This window comes from Corvus hawaiiensis, chromosome 7 (genome assembly GCF_020740725.1).
Source record: "Corvus hawaiiensis isolate bCorHaw1 chromosome 7, bCorHaw1.pri.cur, whole genome shotgun sequence".
In the NCBI taxonomy this organism is placed as follows: domain Eukaryota; kingdom Metazoa; phylum Chordata; class Aves; order Passeriformes; family Corvidae; genus Corvus; species Corvus hawaiiensis.
In genome coordinates, this window is record NC_063219.1 from 31,377,865 (window position 1) to 31,391,067 (window position 13,203).

The following is a 13,203-nucleotide window of genomic DNA, read 5'->3' on the forward strand; positions in this document are numbered from 1 at the left end:
CTTTCTATAAAAATAGAGATAATGCTATGCCTGTGAGATACAGGCAGAGCAGCTCCCCACAGGCAGCAGTTATTCCTGCTGCTGTGGCAGATCCTGGCCTCCAGAGGTGGGAGAGCATCTCATGCTGGGATGGGGCACAGCGGGCAATGAAGCCCTGGAGGGAGCAGCCCCTGTTGCCACAGAGCTTGAGAATTCTCAGCCCATCCTTTACTGCAAATACACAGATGCTTGGGGAGTGGGTAGCAAACACATTTCCCAGCTTGGCCTCATTGAATAGGAAGAGGGAGGTCAAGGAGACAGCAGGAGAGGAAGGAGCTGTCCCTGCCTGGCCATACATCCCTCCCCAGCACCTCTCTTCCTGCTGGGAGGGGAATAAATGAATTCTTCAGGCACACAGAGACTGGAGATGTCCCATTTCCAGCACCAAATGTACTTGGGATGAGGGGAAATGCCAATTTGAGCCTAGGTTGTAGAGGAAGAAGTAAATTTCCCCTTGATGATAAATGCTACGGCAAACACAGAGGGAAAACGTGGTTCTCTGCAGTTTCCCAGGCTCTTGTCTGGCAGGACCTGCCTGATGGGAGCACCCTCCCATCTCCTCTAGGCTTTGGAATAACACAAAGCACAATTGACTGGGCAAAGGAGAGCAAAAAAACCTTTAAAAAAAAAACCGCATGGAGAAATAGGGTCAATTGAGGCTCCTTCTCCCCTGGCTGTGTGAATCACTTGGAATGGTGGTTGTTCTTCCACGCTCACCCACAGCCCCTCTCTGCTCCCCAGCCTGCAGCGCCGGCGCCCGCCGAAGCCTCAAGACCAACCTGTGCAAGTGGTGCGACTCCACACCGCCGGCCTGCGAGGAGAAGGTGTGCTACAGCAACTGCAACCTCAACTCCTACTGCGAGGACCCCTATGAGATCTGCGTGGCCATATGGTGAGAGAAAATTCCCTCCCCAAGGGGAGACGGGGGGAGGAAGGGGTTCAAGTGTGTACACCTGTGCTTGGATTACTGATCACTGCAGTAATTCAGCATTTCTCTTCCTCTTTCCTTGACTCCACTGTAATTAAAATTACAAGGCACAGTAAAAAAATCATTTGGTCTGCCCTGTAATTAGTACCAGTTTATTTTCTAAATAAATTAAGCTTTTGAGTGCCTGACACAAAGAGTAGCAAGTTTGCTGCAGGACCTATAAACTCCCATAAACCTCTGAATTTAGCTTTACAAGCTGAACCCAAGGGCAAACCAGCAACCCTGACCTCCAAACCTATGATGTCCTCTTGCATCAGGCAGGTGAATCCTCAGTTCACATGCAGGGGTGCAGCCAAGGTCAGTCCCCATCCAGAACATGGATATCTGAGCTGGCACCACACTGGGGTTAACCCACTGGGTTTATCCCACCTCTTTCCCATCCCCTGGAAAAAGCCCTTTTCTGCTCCTGCGAGAGGTGCCTGGACAGGAAACGCGATCTTGCCTTTCAGGCCAAGCACACACTGCCTGGTTTGGCCCGGAAGAGTGCCTCCCCCAGCTTTTTGGTCCCCATGAGCAAAACTTAAAAAACATCCATTTGGGTCTGCCCAAAGTGATTTCCCTCCACTTTCCCTTTTAATTTGGCTGCCAAAGTGAAAGCCAGCCAAGCACTTATCGCTAGGCTTTATCTCAACCTGCTAATTAGCGTGAATGCTGTATGCCAGCTTTCAGTAGGAGTTCGCCTCAACATAATTGTTGCATTATGGACTTTTAAAAAAGCCAAACACAACAAGAAACCTAAACAAACAAACAACAAAATCCACCCCCTGCCCCAAATTCTCCTACACACACTTGGAGAAGCCACCTTAAATCCTGGGTAAGCAATCTAGCATGTTGCTGGGTTTTTCCCATTAACAGCTTACATTTACAGGAAAAAGCAAGGTCCCTGCAGCAGGAATCCCCCTGCCAGGGAAGCAATCCCACTGCACAGGATGGGGCTGCACCCTGCATCATGTACCAGACGGGGTGAGGCACCTACGCAGTCACAAATAACCTGCCAACCCCTCCCAGCATCTCCCATCCCATTCTAAGATTCATCCAGAGAATAAGATCCCTGCAGGCAGGGCTCACCTCCAGGCCAGCCTTGCTGCTTGCTGCTCACTCTGCTTGCTGCAGAGACTTATGTGGATCATCCAAACTTGTCCTGAGTGGGTATCTCAGTCACAGCAGCAGCTTTGGCCCCACGCTCATGTCCTCCAGGTGCCCAGCCTTGGCAGCTCATGGAGAAGGGATCTCACCTTCCAAGGACTCTTCAGCTGGAGCTCCTCTGTCAAATTACCTGGTAGCCCCAAGAAAATGTGGGGAGCACTGAAACCAGGGGACTTCACCAGGGAGAGGGTGACAAATTTAGGTTCTTTCCTTGGCTTTTATGTCTGATTGCCCAGCTGACCTCAAAGACATTGTGAAATCTCTCCATACCTTCATCCTCCCGCTTTGCACCACCAGGTCATGAAGCAGAGGCTGTCCCTGGAAAAGTAATTAATTGTAACAAAAAGTAATTAATGGTTGTAATTTCCTTTGAACGCACCCAGGAGTAGCTGCAATGCTGTAGCCTGTGCAGGGCCAGTCATCCCCCATCACCGGTCCTGTAAGTACATGTAAGTAGAATTATACCAGAGCCACAGCAAACAAGTCATTCCCTACATACCTTGAAAGAAATGATCTTAGAATCGGGTTTAAGGTGACACACAGGCTGAGCTGCCAGGCCAATGCTGTGTCGGTTCATTTGTCACACGCAGGAGACAGGACAATGAGAGCATCAGGATCAGCACGCTCTGCCACAACCCCCACCGCCCCATTGAAAACCTCATGGTCCCCAACTACAACACCTCACGCTGCATCATGAGCCACCAGCCCAGCGAGGATGGCATCATCTACATCTGTGGCTGTGTGGACGAGCAGGAGTGCAACGACAAACTCATCTTTGAAAACCACACTAATGGTGAGTGCTTTTTTTAATGCTATTTATGGGGGGAGCAGCACCCAGTGCCAATGACAAATCCTTTGTGTTTCCTGTGGAGTAGGAGATGCAATGGCAGAAGAGGCTCTTTCACCATCTTCTTTGACCCCCCTCTATAAAAGCCAGTTAAAATCGCTACCCTGTTACTGAGCTCAGCATTTTGTCTATGGCCAAAGTGTTCCTCCCAGCAATACCTCCAGCCTTTGCCTGGAAGCATTAAGTGACGGAAGATCCACCATATCTCTCAGTGGGCTGTGCCTTCAGCACAGGGTAAATCAGCTGGGGAACCCAGGAGCTGATGTAACCAAGTGTGAGTCAAAAGCTCTGAAAGCTTTAAATAAATTGCGCCGGAGGAAATCCTGCCCCAGAACACACCCACGGGAACTGCTGGCACCCCTCGAAGCTGTAACCTGAAGAGGTGGAGGCGCTGGGGTGCAGGGCTTGGCATGCAGGAATGCCTTCTCTGCTGCTCTCCTGGGAATTCTTGCAGTTTCTCCCGGGAAGGGGCAGCTGGAGCTGCCCCGGTGCTGAGCACACACGTGAGCGTGGCTTGGCTCGCTGCTGCACATGGCTGGAGATCCAACGGGAGCTGTAAATCCATAGGAGGGAAAACTAAGAGGCAGCTTATTTCTGTACCTCAGGAGGGTCGTATACTTTGGAAACATTTCCAACCAGACCCTGAGCCTTTGGGGGTTTGTCCAAACCTCCTCAACTCCAAGTGGACCAGGTTTATCCAAGTGTCCATCAAGAATGTGATCTGTAACAAAAGCAAAGTGAAACACCTCCAATTTTCCATAATCACAGAACAAGGAGAGACTGAAGATGAGTCTAAGCAGAACCTGCATGCCAGTAGCATAGCTTCTCCTGCAACATAAGGAAAAAAGAAAAACATCACATGAAATGTAAATTCTCTGAACAAACAAGCCACTTTAATGGAGGCAAATGATGCTAAATTTGGCGGTTCTTTGCTGCTTCCCCAGCCAAACATAACAGGTACACACACTTCTAGAGAGAGATAGTCAAATCCCAAAGCTGATGCTGGGATATGTAATTTCACACAAAAATGACAACTGGCTCATTGGAAATGCCGCCCCCAGTGAAGGCTCCATATCCAGCCTCCTCCTGTCAGCCGGCGCAGAAAGTGCTGGAAGTCGGAGCAAGAGCAGTGCAGGTCTTTGACAACTCTCTCCTCTTAGATATGGGCCACAGGACCAGCTTAGGCAAGCCCCAGGCTCACACACCCCATTGTTTACCTCCTTTTCTTCTGCTTTAAGGGATCATTTGCATTCTAAATATTTACTTGTGGTCATATTCAATGGTATAGACAATTCCTGAGCAGAGAAACATCTAACAGAGACAAGCACTTCTCCAGCAGCGGAAGCAGGCAGATTTTTTCCTGTTTCTTGATTCCTTAAGTTCTGCTTTCAGGTCTGGGCTGCTGGGTGGCATTGCCCTCACACTGGGGCTGCAGGGGACTCCATCAGAGCTCAGAGATCACAGTAATGAACACACAGAGCCATCATTTCCTAAAGCTGTGCACACAGGATCCCAGTGGACACCTTGGGAAGATGCTGGGTAGGGTGGATCATGCCAAGTTCTTTCCACCTCTACCCCAGCTGAGCCTGGCCCTGGAGGTCCATGTCCCCTCCACAGGGATGGATAGACCCAGGCAGCAATGCTCAACACGATGTGGGTTTACAGACCTGTGGTCATTGCCAGAGCAACTACATTTGCTCTCTGTAGAAGGGGTCTAAATCCTGCTACAGCCCCTGTATTGTATTAAATGACTTCCATAAGGAAGGGGCATCCTCATGAAGGAATTTCCTGGAGTTGTGTTAACTTCCCCTTTTTGGGACTTGTGCACGCAACTCCCTTAAAAATATCTTCTCTTTCTTCAGTTTCAAAGATGGGATCCAAAGCATCGGGTAAATCCATTAAAGCAGTAGGTGATATCCAAGCCCAACACTTTCCAAAATAAACATATTCCTGAGTTAGTTATTGATTTATATCAGTTTAGGTTGATCTTGTGGTTTAAACCTGATGCCTATTTTAGAAACGCTTTCACAGCCTCGCAGAAATTAGCTGCAGCACATTTTTTTGAAATTTGCCAAGGAAAATAGCTAAATGCTCTGTTTTTCCAGAACCTGAATTATGATCTCCACACACTGAGGTCAAGCAGCGAGAGTTTTGCTTATGGAATGATTCTTATCCCTCTTCCCCTGGGTTATTATACTTGGCAGAAAAACCTCTGAGTAAGATTTTACTTGAATATCTCTACTGAAGTCAGCATGTTTATTCCAGGAATCGCGAACATCAAAGGATCAGACAATTATATGTTGTGTGAGGGTTATGGCTTTGTGTGCATGTCCTCCCCCCAGCAATCTGAAGGCCAACAGGGGGTTTAACAGAAACAAAACAAATGCAGCCATGCCCTGGTGATTTTTGGGGTTGCTGTTGTAACGGGCTGAGGAAGGAGATGCCAGAACTAGCAGACAAGTGCTGAAATGATGCTCCTGTGTGCTAATTATCCTGCAAAGCGTCCCAGCACTCCCCTGGGCTGGTGGTCCTGCACACTGCCCACCCCCAGCATCCCTCCTGGCTCTCTGTGTACCACAGGAGTCCAGCAAAGCTCCAGCCCCAAGCCCTCTCAGAGATTTGCTGTGTTCAAGCCTTGCCTTGGATTTATCACTGTTCTTTCCAGCCCAGCTCCCCTTGCCATGAGCACAAACAGCACGTGGGACCCCCAAAAGGCCCTTTGCAGTCTCTTGTGCCACAGTACCCCATCCAAATGATGCTGGCCTGTGTCTTCTGTTGATAAATGGAGCTGAATTTGAGACCAAAACCAGTCAGCCCCCCCTCTTGCTAAGTGCCTACATCTGGGTTCTGTGCCGGGATGGGCCCTTGTGCGGCCCCACAAAGGGCTGCGCTCCATTAACAGCTTTGCATATTTTCCTCCTCCGCGTGATGAAAACGAGCTGCGGCAGACCCGCAGCAGCAGCATCTCGCCTTTGCTTTCCTCCCCTCAGGCTACTCCATGCTGCAGAGCAAAGAGGTGATCCCAGTGGCTGCCATCAGCCTCCTGCCCCCGCTGCTGGTGGCGGTGATGATCACGGTGATATTTTACCTCTGCCGCACGCAGAAGCGACTCAAGAGGGCCAAGGCGTGGGGTGGGAAACAGGGACAGCCCCCGGCGCTGCCAGAGCCGGGGAAGGCAACCGAGCGGGAGGAGAAGTTGTCCGTGCTGATGGATGAGAGCCCAGCCGGCACCAGCCCCGGCTGCGCCAGCAGCCGCCCCGCTGAGCTGCTCCCCATCGAGCTGGACGAGATGGTGGGCAAAGGGCAGTTCGCGGAGGTGTGGAGGGCCAAGCTGAGCCACAGCCGCTCAGGGCAGTACGAGACGGTGGCCGTGAAGATCTTCCCCTGCGAGGAATACTCCTCCTGGAAGAACGAGAGCCAGATCTTCACTGACACCAGCCTGAGGCATGACAGCGTCCTGCAGTTCCTCACTGCCGAGGACCGGGGCACGGGGCCCCGCCGGGAGTACTGGCTCATCACCGCCTACCACAGCCGCGGCAACCTCAAGGACTACCTCTCCCGCCACGTGCTGAGCTGGATGGACCTGCAGAAGATGGCTGGGTCCCTGGTGAGCGGGGTGGCCCACCTCCACAGCGACTACACCGCCTGCGGCCGCCCAAAAATCCCCATCGCCCACCGTGACATCAAGAGCACAAACGTCCTGGTGAAGAACGAGCAGGAGTGCGTGCTCTGCGACTTCGGCATCGCCATACGCCTCGACCCCTCCCTGACAGTGGATGACTTTGCCAATAGCGGGCAGGCAAGTATGACCCACCAACCCTCTCTGGAGGAGCCTTTGCCAGCCACGCCCCTGTCCTGTGGCCAAAGTCCTTATCCACCGCTGCTAACACCTCTCTCCTCTCTTCGGGCAGGTGGGCACCGCCAGGTACATGGCCCCAGAGGTCCTGGAGTCCAGAGTGAACCTGGAAGACCTGGAGTCTTTCAAGCAGATGGATGTCTACTCCATGGCCCTTGTTTTGTGGGAAATGGCCTCCAGATGTGAAGTAGTGGGAGGTAGGAGCACTGCACCATGGTTGTTGTGTGCCTTTTTACTCCCTTACTGCCACATACCAACTGATGGCACAAGACGTGACTTGGGGTGGCCGAGGTCTCTGCAGGGCTGCCAAGAGTTGGTGACAGTTTCCCCTGCTCTGTGTGCCATGGCTTAAGGGGGGTGGTTCAGTGGTCAAGGAGCAGGACAGGACCCCATGGGGACATCCGGTCCAGCCCCTGCTCAAAGCTGCCGAGCTGCCGAGCCCCATGGAGCCTGTGCTGGTGATAAAAAGCAAACCAAGCAGGAAGAGCCAAAGGTGTCTCTGCCTCCTCAAAACCATTTTCTTCTTCAGACCATACCAGAGTGCTTATGTTGCAATGGGGACTCACAAACCCCAGCCCCTGACAGTGTGACATCCCCTGTCATTTCCCAGAGTCACACTCTGGCATCTGAAATTGTGTGTAGCAAAACATTTAATTAACTGCCCTGGAGTTAGCCCCTGCCTGGCTTCTGCCTGCTCCCCTTTCCCTTCCTTCTCTATCCCAGCCACTCACAATACAAGCCCATAGAGCTGCAGAAACCTCCAACCCTTGGCCAGAAAGCTGCTCCAACTGCACTGCAAGCCCCATGGTTGGCCCTTGCCTGGCTCAGATGCCCCATGCATCCTTTGTTCCCAAGCCAGCATCCCAGGCCATCTCTCTCCACTTGTATCTCACCTGAATTCACATCTGGGCAAGACCTGGCAGAAACCAGGATGGCCTCTCACCTCTGCCAACAGCCAGCTTCTCCTTGGTCTCCCACGACATGGGGTTTCTCTTCTGGAAGGGCCACTTCTCCTCTAACCCATTCCATCCCTGCTGCAGAAATCCAGAAAATATCATATGATAGTCACCCCTCCCATCCTTCACCAGCACAATACTTTCTGCCTGCTCAAAATATGTCACACCCAAAGACAAACCATGTCCTTTGTACTGCATCTTTAGGGTTCAGGGAGAAGGTCAGATCGTTCCTCGGTGCTGTCTCTGAAAAGAACCTTTATGTGAAAACCCAGCACTACATTTCTGTGTTCAAATTCTCAATTGTTTCCAAATTAGCTTATTTTTTTGCAGACTGCTAAAAACAAATCCATTCTCATCCAGTGGGCCATATCAAAACAAAGCAGGGAATTCATTAGAAACATCCTGTGATGCTGCTGTTGCTTCCTTGCAGAGGTAAAGAATTATGAGCTGCCTTTTGGGTCGAAAGTCCAGGAGCAGCCTTGTGTGGACACCATGAGGGACATTGTGCTGCACGGCAGAGGCCGGCCCGAGATCCCAAGCAACTGGCTGGTGCACCAGGTAAGCTGGGAGCAACTGGTTCAGAAAAGAGCAACACACGTCCCTCCTCACTAACGCAGCCTGAAAAATTAAATTTATAGTCAAAGGAAAAGCAGGCAGAACTCCTGGGCTCTACTTCCAGCTCCATTGTGAATGGCTGGGCCCACACAAGTCCCACTGGACTCATTTCCTTGTTGCACAAAAGCCACCAGCCATGGTACATCAGCATTTGTTGATCAATAGCCATGGTCAGGAAGCTGTGAATGCCAGGTGATGGGTTTCAGCTACCCTAAGGATAACAGGAAAGTGGAGCACTTCAGTGCAGCTCTTCTCATGAAACAGTAAACCATTGGAGTTCACTTTGCTTCTCCCCTAAGCACCTTGTCTGGAACACTGAGGAAACACACAGCTCCTCACACACAGCCATTCGCAGCAGGCACAGAGGGCAAGAGAGCTGCATCCAGCCTTCTGCCTGCTTGGCTGTGGAGGTTTCAAGCTCCAAAGTACCTTTAACATGAAATTTCCATTTCTACAAGGAAGAGCAAACCAGGAAGCATGTCCTTCCTGTGAAACACTCAGGAAAAGGGTGTGAAGCTGAGAGCAGGGACTCCGCAAGGCTCGAGGCTTGTCAAGGGAGGTCTTTCACCAGCCTTCAGAGGGTCTGAAAGCAAAGTGTGTCAGCACAGAGGGCATAACCCAGTGTTCTAGAACAGGAATATTTCAGCAGTAACAAAATGTGCTCTACTAAAACCACCCACAAGCACACTCAGAGCAACCAGCTACAGAAACAGAGCTCCCTCCTGGCCCTGACAGGGTCCTCTGCCCCAGGCCAACACTTTCTGCCACACACTAAGGACACGAAGGGTAACAAGCATGGTGATTGTGATTTCCACATCTTGCCTGACTTTGGTACTTCCTGAATTTCACATGTCTCGTGGAAAAACACCATCCGCTGATCAACACTCCCATTCACCTGAAAATCAAGCTGGAACATTGAGCCTGCTGGCTTTCAGAGCCTTGCAGTGCTCAGTGCATCATTTTGCAATATCTACCCGTAAAACACACTGCCTCTGCTCCCACTCTGCCCTGCTGGCACACAGAGGAAGGCTTTGCAGAGGGAATGAGAAAATTTCTCGACCTTAGGAGGCCACACATCCCCTACAACGTCTCCTCTCAAAACCATATTTGTCCAAAGACTCACAGCTGACCTGACTGCCCAAAACTGCAAACAGCATCAAATGAATCCGTAGCTTCTGTGGGACCCCCGGGACGTTTATCAGTCAGTGAGTCCATTTCTGAAGCTCACCCAGCCCTTTACATTGACAAAGGCAAATACAGGAACTTCAATCAGCAGTGCCACATATTTCAAGCCTTTTGAGTAGTCACCTCAGACATTCACCTCCCAGGGTCTCCGAAAAACTTTGAAACCATAGAAAAAATATACAGAGGCTTGGGTTGTCAAAAATCCTACTTTGATAGAGCATGAGCATAACTGTGCTGTTCCCAGGGCTGAAGGGAGGCTGACTGCAGTCACCTCCCAGAAATAATGCTGCTGTAGTTGGACTGGTCTAGCAGGCAAACAGAGCAAAGCTTGTAAGGTGGGAACTTTTATTGGACCATCTGATGGTCACTGGGGAAGGGGAACAGCAAAGCCACGTTGTGTTGCTGAAAGTTTTTCTCTGACTAATCTCTGCTGGTGTAATAAACATCTCTTTACAAGCCTGGCTTTACAGCATTTTCCGGGCATTTTGCAACCGGTCTCCCTAGGATGAGGAATTGGGCAGCACCATCTGCTGGGAAGCAGCAGAAAACCACCGGCTTGTGCCACTCCGGGGGTCCAGGCTTCCCTTCCCGTGTGAGGAAGCATTGAGTGACACCGAGAAAGAGTGACAAGTCACTCACCTGAATGGGAGGCACCCACAGGTGTTCCCACCCATAAGTTTGCTGCAGAGCTCCAAATGCTATTTCCGCGTTTCAACCATCAGGATTGCTCTCAGTCAAGTGAAGACCATGGTTTGATTTTCAGCAAGTGTCAGCACTAATTTCCCTGACAGGCCTGACTCACCCAATAGCAGCTTCAGGGCATTTGCTTGCAAAGCCCCACAACAAAAGCCAGCCAAAGAAATTCATCCCCAGTTTCTCAGATAACTTACCTTGTTTCACACACTACCACACTAAAAAAAAAATTTTTTTTTAGGCCAGGTAAATTTCTGAATCTGGTTCACAAAGCAGCCGAACAGACTGATGTACTGGCACAACCAGAGGCTGGGGCAGGACAGGAAGGAGCAGTGGAAGCTTAAGTCAATATTGCCACTAAAAATACACTTGCACAACTCAGCATTCTTTGGAATCTTGGAAAAACAGATATCAAATATAAAAGCCAAACTAAGTCCATTTTGTAAGCCAAACAAGATGTTCCAGTTATACCATTCAAAAGAGCATCATCACTACAAGGCAAACTGCAAATAAATGTTATGATTTCAGGGAAAAATAAGTACAGAGAATCTTGGATGTCCTGTTGGAGAACAGGCTGACTTAAAAAGATTCACCTAAGCTAGCTCATTTTTGCATGTAATCAATTACCCTCAAATCCTTTCAACTAAGCTAGTAAGTGAGTGACGTCAGAGGTGCTGAAACACACCACCTGTCAGTTTTGCTGTACAATCCTGTTCTCTCCAATTTGTGTCCATTGTGGAAGATTTAATACAACAAACCTTAGCACAGAGTAGTGAGTTCTGAGTAAGGTGCAGAAGGGCAGATGGCACTGACCCTGTATCTCTGTAGGACTCGGATTTTCCCCGTGTGGGTCCACATGAGACTTTAGGGTTCTCTTAATTACAAATTATGAAATACATAAAACCCACTGAAAAACATGAAGCTTTATTTAGAATAATGATTTTTCCACTGTGTTCCAACTTTAGTTGACAATGATGCCAAGAGCAATAGCACATGATGGAATTACATGGGCGAGGGAAGGTTCAACACAGCTTCTGGTGCTAGCTGTGTTACTAGCTAAAGAGTGGGAAAAGCACCAGCTGAATACTACCATTTATTTTCTTTCTAAGCCCAAAATATTGTGGCTCTTTTCAGAACCCTACACAATTGGACAAAAAAAAATAGTTTTCTGGGAGACATAAGCATTGTAGCTGAGAGGAACTCTGTGTGCTCTGGAGCAAACTGGGAAGCACCTCATCCCATCTCAACCAAAAGGCTGTTTTGTGATCAGAGAACAAGGTTCAGCTGCACACTGCAATGAGTGTTTGGCACAGCACACCCTTCCAGAATGCCACTAAAACAAGAAGTCAGATTTAAGAAATTATTTCCAAACCTACCTTTGAAAACCACCTCCCCCAGATGTAACAGGCAGGGTGCAACTCAAACCCCAAGGCCTGGGCTCAGCCAGCAGCCTACAGGTCACCATCCACATCTCCCCTGCCCCTTGTGATTTTAGATTCTCTGATCCAAATGGGCAAGGTTGAGACAGGAAATAAATAGGGGCTGGATGGAAACAGGCTCTAAATCTCACAGCCAACACAAGCCAGTTTCCAGGGAGCATGGGGAATGTTTGGGAGCAGATGCCGGGGGAGCCGAGGCTGCTGCTCTAACACAAGCAGTGCCAGTGGAAGAAGCATCAGCACTTCCACAACTTACCGAGGCTGACTCCTCTTGTGCTTAAGCTTGGCCAAAACCAGCCTTTATGCAGGAGGCTGTCAGAAGTGTGGTAAACCACCGAGATTGTGTTAGATCCTCCTCTTCCTGCCTTCCAATCCTAATCTCAGCCCTTCCGACTGCAGGGAATGCGCTTCCTGTGCGACACCATCACGGAGTGCTGGGACCACGACCCCGAGGCTCGGCTCACCGCCCACTGCGTGGCTGAGCGCTTCAACCTGATGGCACAAATGGATTGTGATGACATCCTCAACAACAACACGGACAACGAGGCCAGCAAAACAGCTTCTCCAGGTGGGGAGCACCAGGACAGTGACGGGAGCAGAAACATTCAGTGATGCAGCAGGCAAAAGTCCTCATCACGAGGAACAAGAGGATAAGGGAGAAGCATTTAGCTCATGAGGGAAAAAAGCCTCACTGTTTTTCAAAATGGAACTAAGATCTAGTACATAAATTATTTATAAGATCTGTTTCCTCCCACAGATACAGTGAACTGTGGAATCAATATTTTGGTTAAAGTGCAACATTATTATATGAACTGACTTTGTACTTACTTAAAATGTATAATGATGCAAAGCATTCCTTTTATTATTTTTTAAAATAATAATGTTTAATCTTTTATTAATAAGCACCTGAATTCCATGTCTTTTTTTCCATGTCATTCCTTCCATATTGTCATCATGAGTTTTTTTCTAACTTATTCTGCAGTGATCAAAACAATTTTCCTTTTTTTAATGGCCTATACACACATACAAAATCTGTTGTAGCAGCAAAAAAAGACATCATGAGATATACCACACCCTCAATGGAAGAAATGCTGACATCCAAGAAAATCACTCATTCAACATTATGCAAAGATCCACAATAATCCAGTTTGTAAAAGCCTGATACAATGCAACTACAACATACCTTTCCTCACTGGGGAATTCCTGGGTTAATTGATAGTTCAGGTGGGTGTGTGATGCTTCTTTGAGAGAGAAAGAAGAAGTCACCAGTGTAGACATGGTTGCTTCACCCTAAAAACTCTCCATGCAGGATATGCAGGCAACCCTTTCCCCCATCAGACCAGTCTCCAGTCACCTCTAGCCAGACCTGTGCCACAGTAACAGTGTCAACACAAAGGGGTTGGCCAACTCTTCTTGCGACTCTCACACCCCCCTGCTGG

The 13,203-nt window shown here is 49.3% G+C and overlaps 1 protein-coding gene across 2 annotated transcripts in view; it reads left to right on the forward strand.

Moving 5' to 3' along the window:
* Window positions 1-12,675, forward strand: part of LOC125328330 (TGF-beta receptor type-2-like) — a 30,757-nt gene extending 18,082 nt beyond the window's left edge. Inside the window, exons 2-8 of one of the 2 annotated variants that reach the window (XM_048308792.1) lie at window positions 781-931; window positions 2,557-2,622; window positions 2,764-2,966; window positions 6,011-6,819; window positions 6,932-7,073; window positions 8,263-8,390; window positions 12,164-12,675. In XM_048308792.1, the coding sequence (XP_048164749.1) occupies window positions 781-931; window positions 2,557-2,622; window positions 2,764-2,966; window positions 6,011-6,819; window positions 6,932-7,073; window positions 8,263-8,390; window positions 12,164-12,376 (1,712 nt within the window). In that variant the 3' untranslated portion in view covers window positions 12,377-12,675. The remainder of the gene's footprint in view (window positions 1-780; window positions 932-2,556; window positions 2,623-2,763; window positions 2,967-6,010; window positions 6,820-6,931; window positions 7,074-8,262; window positions 8,391-12,163) is intronic. The other variant, XM_048308793.1, reaches the window with a different exon arrangement.
* The last annotated feature ends 528 nt before the right edge of the window (window positions 12,676-13,203 follow it).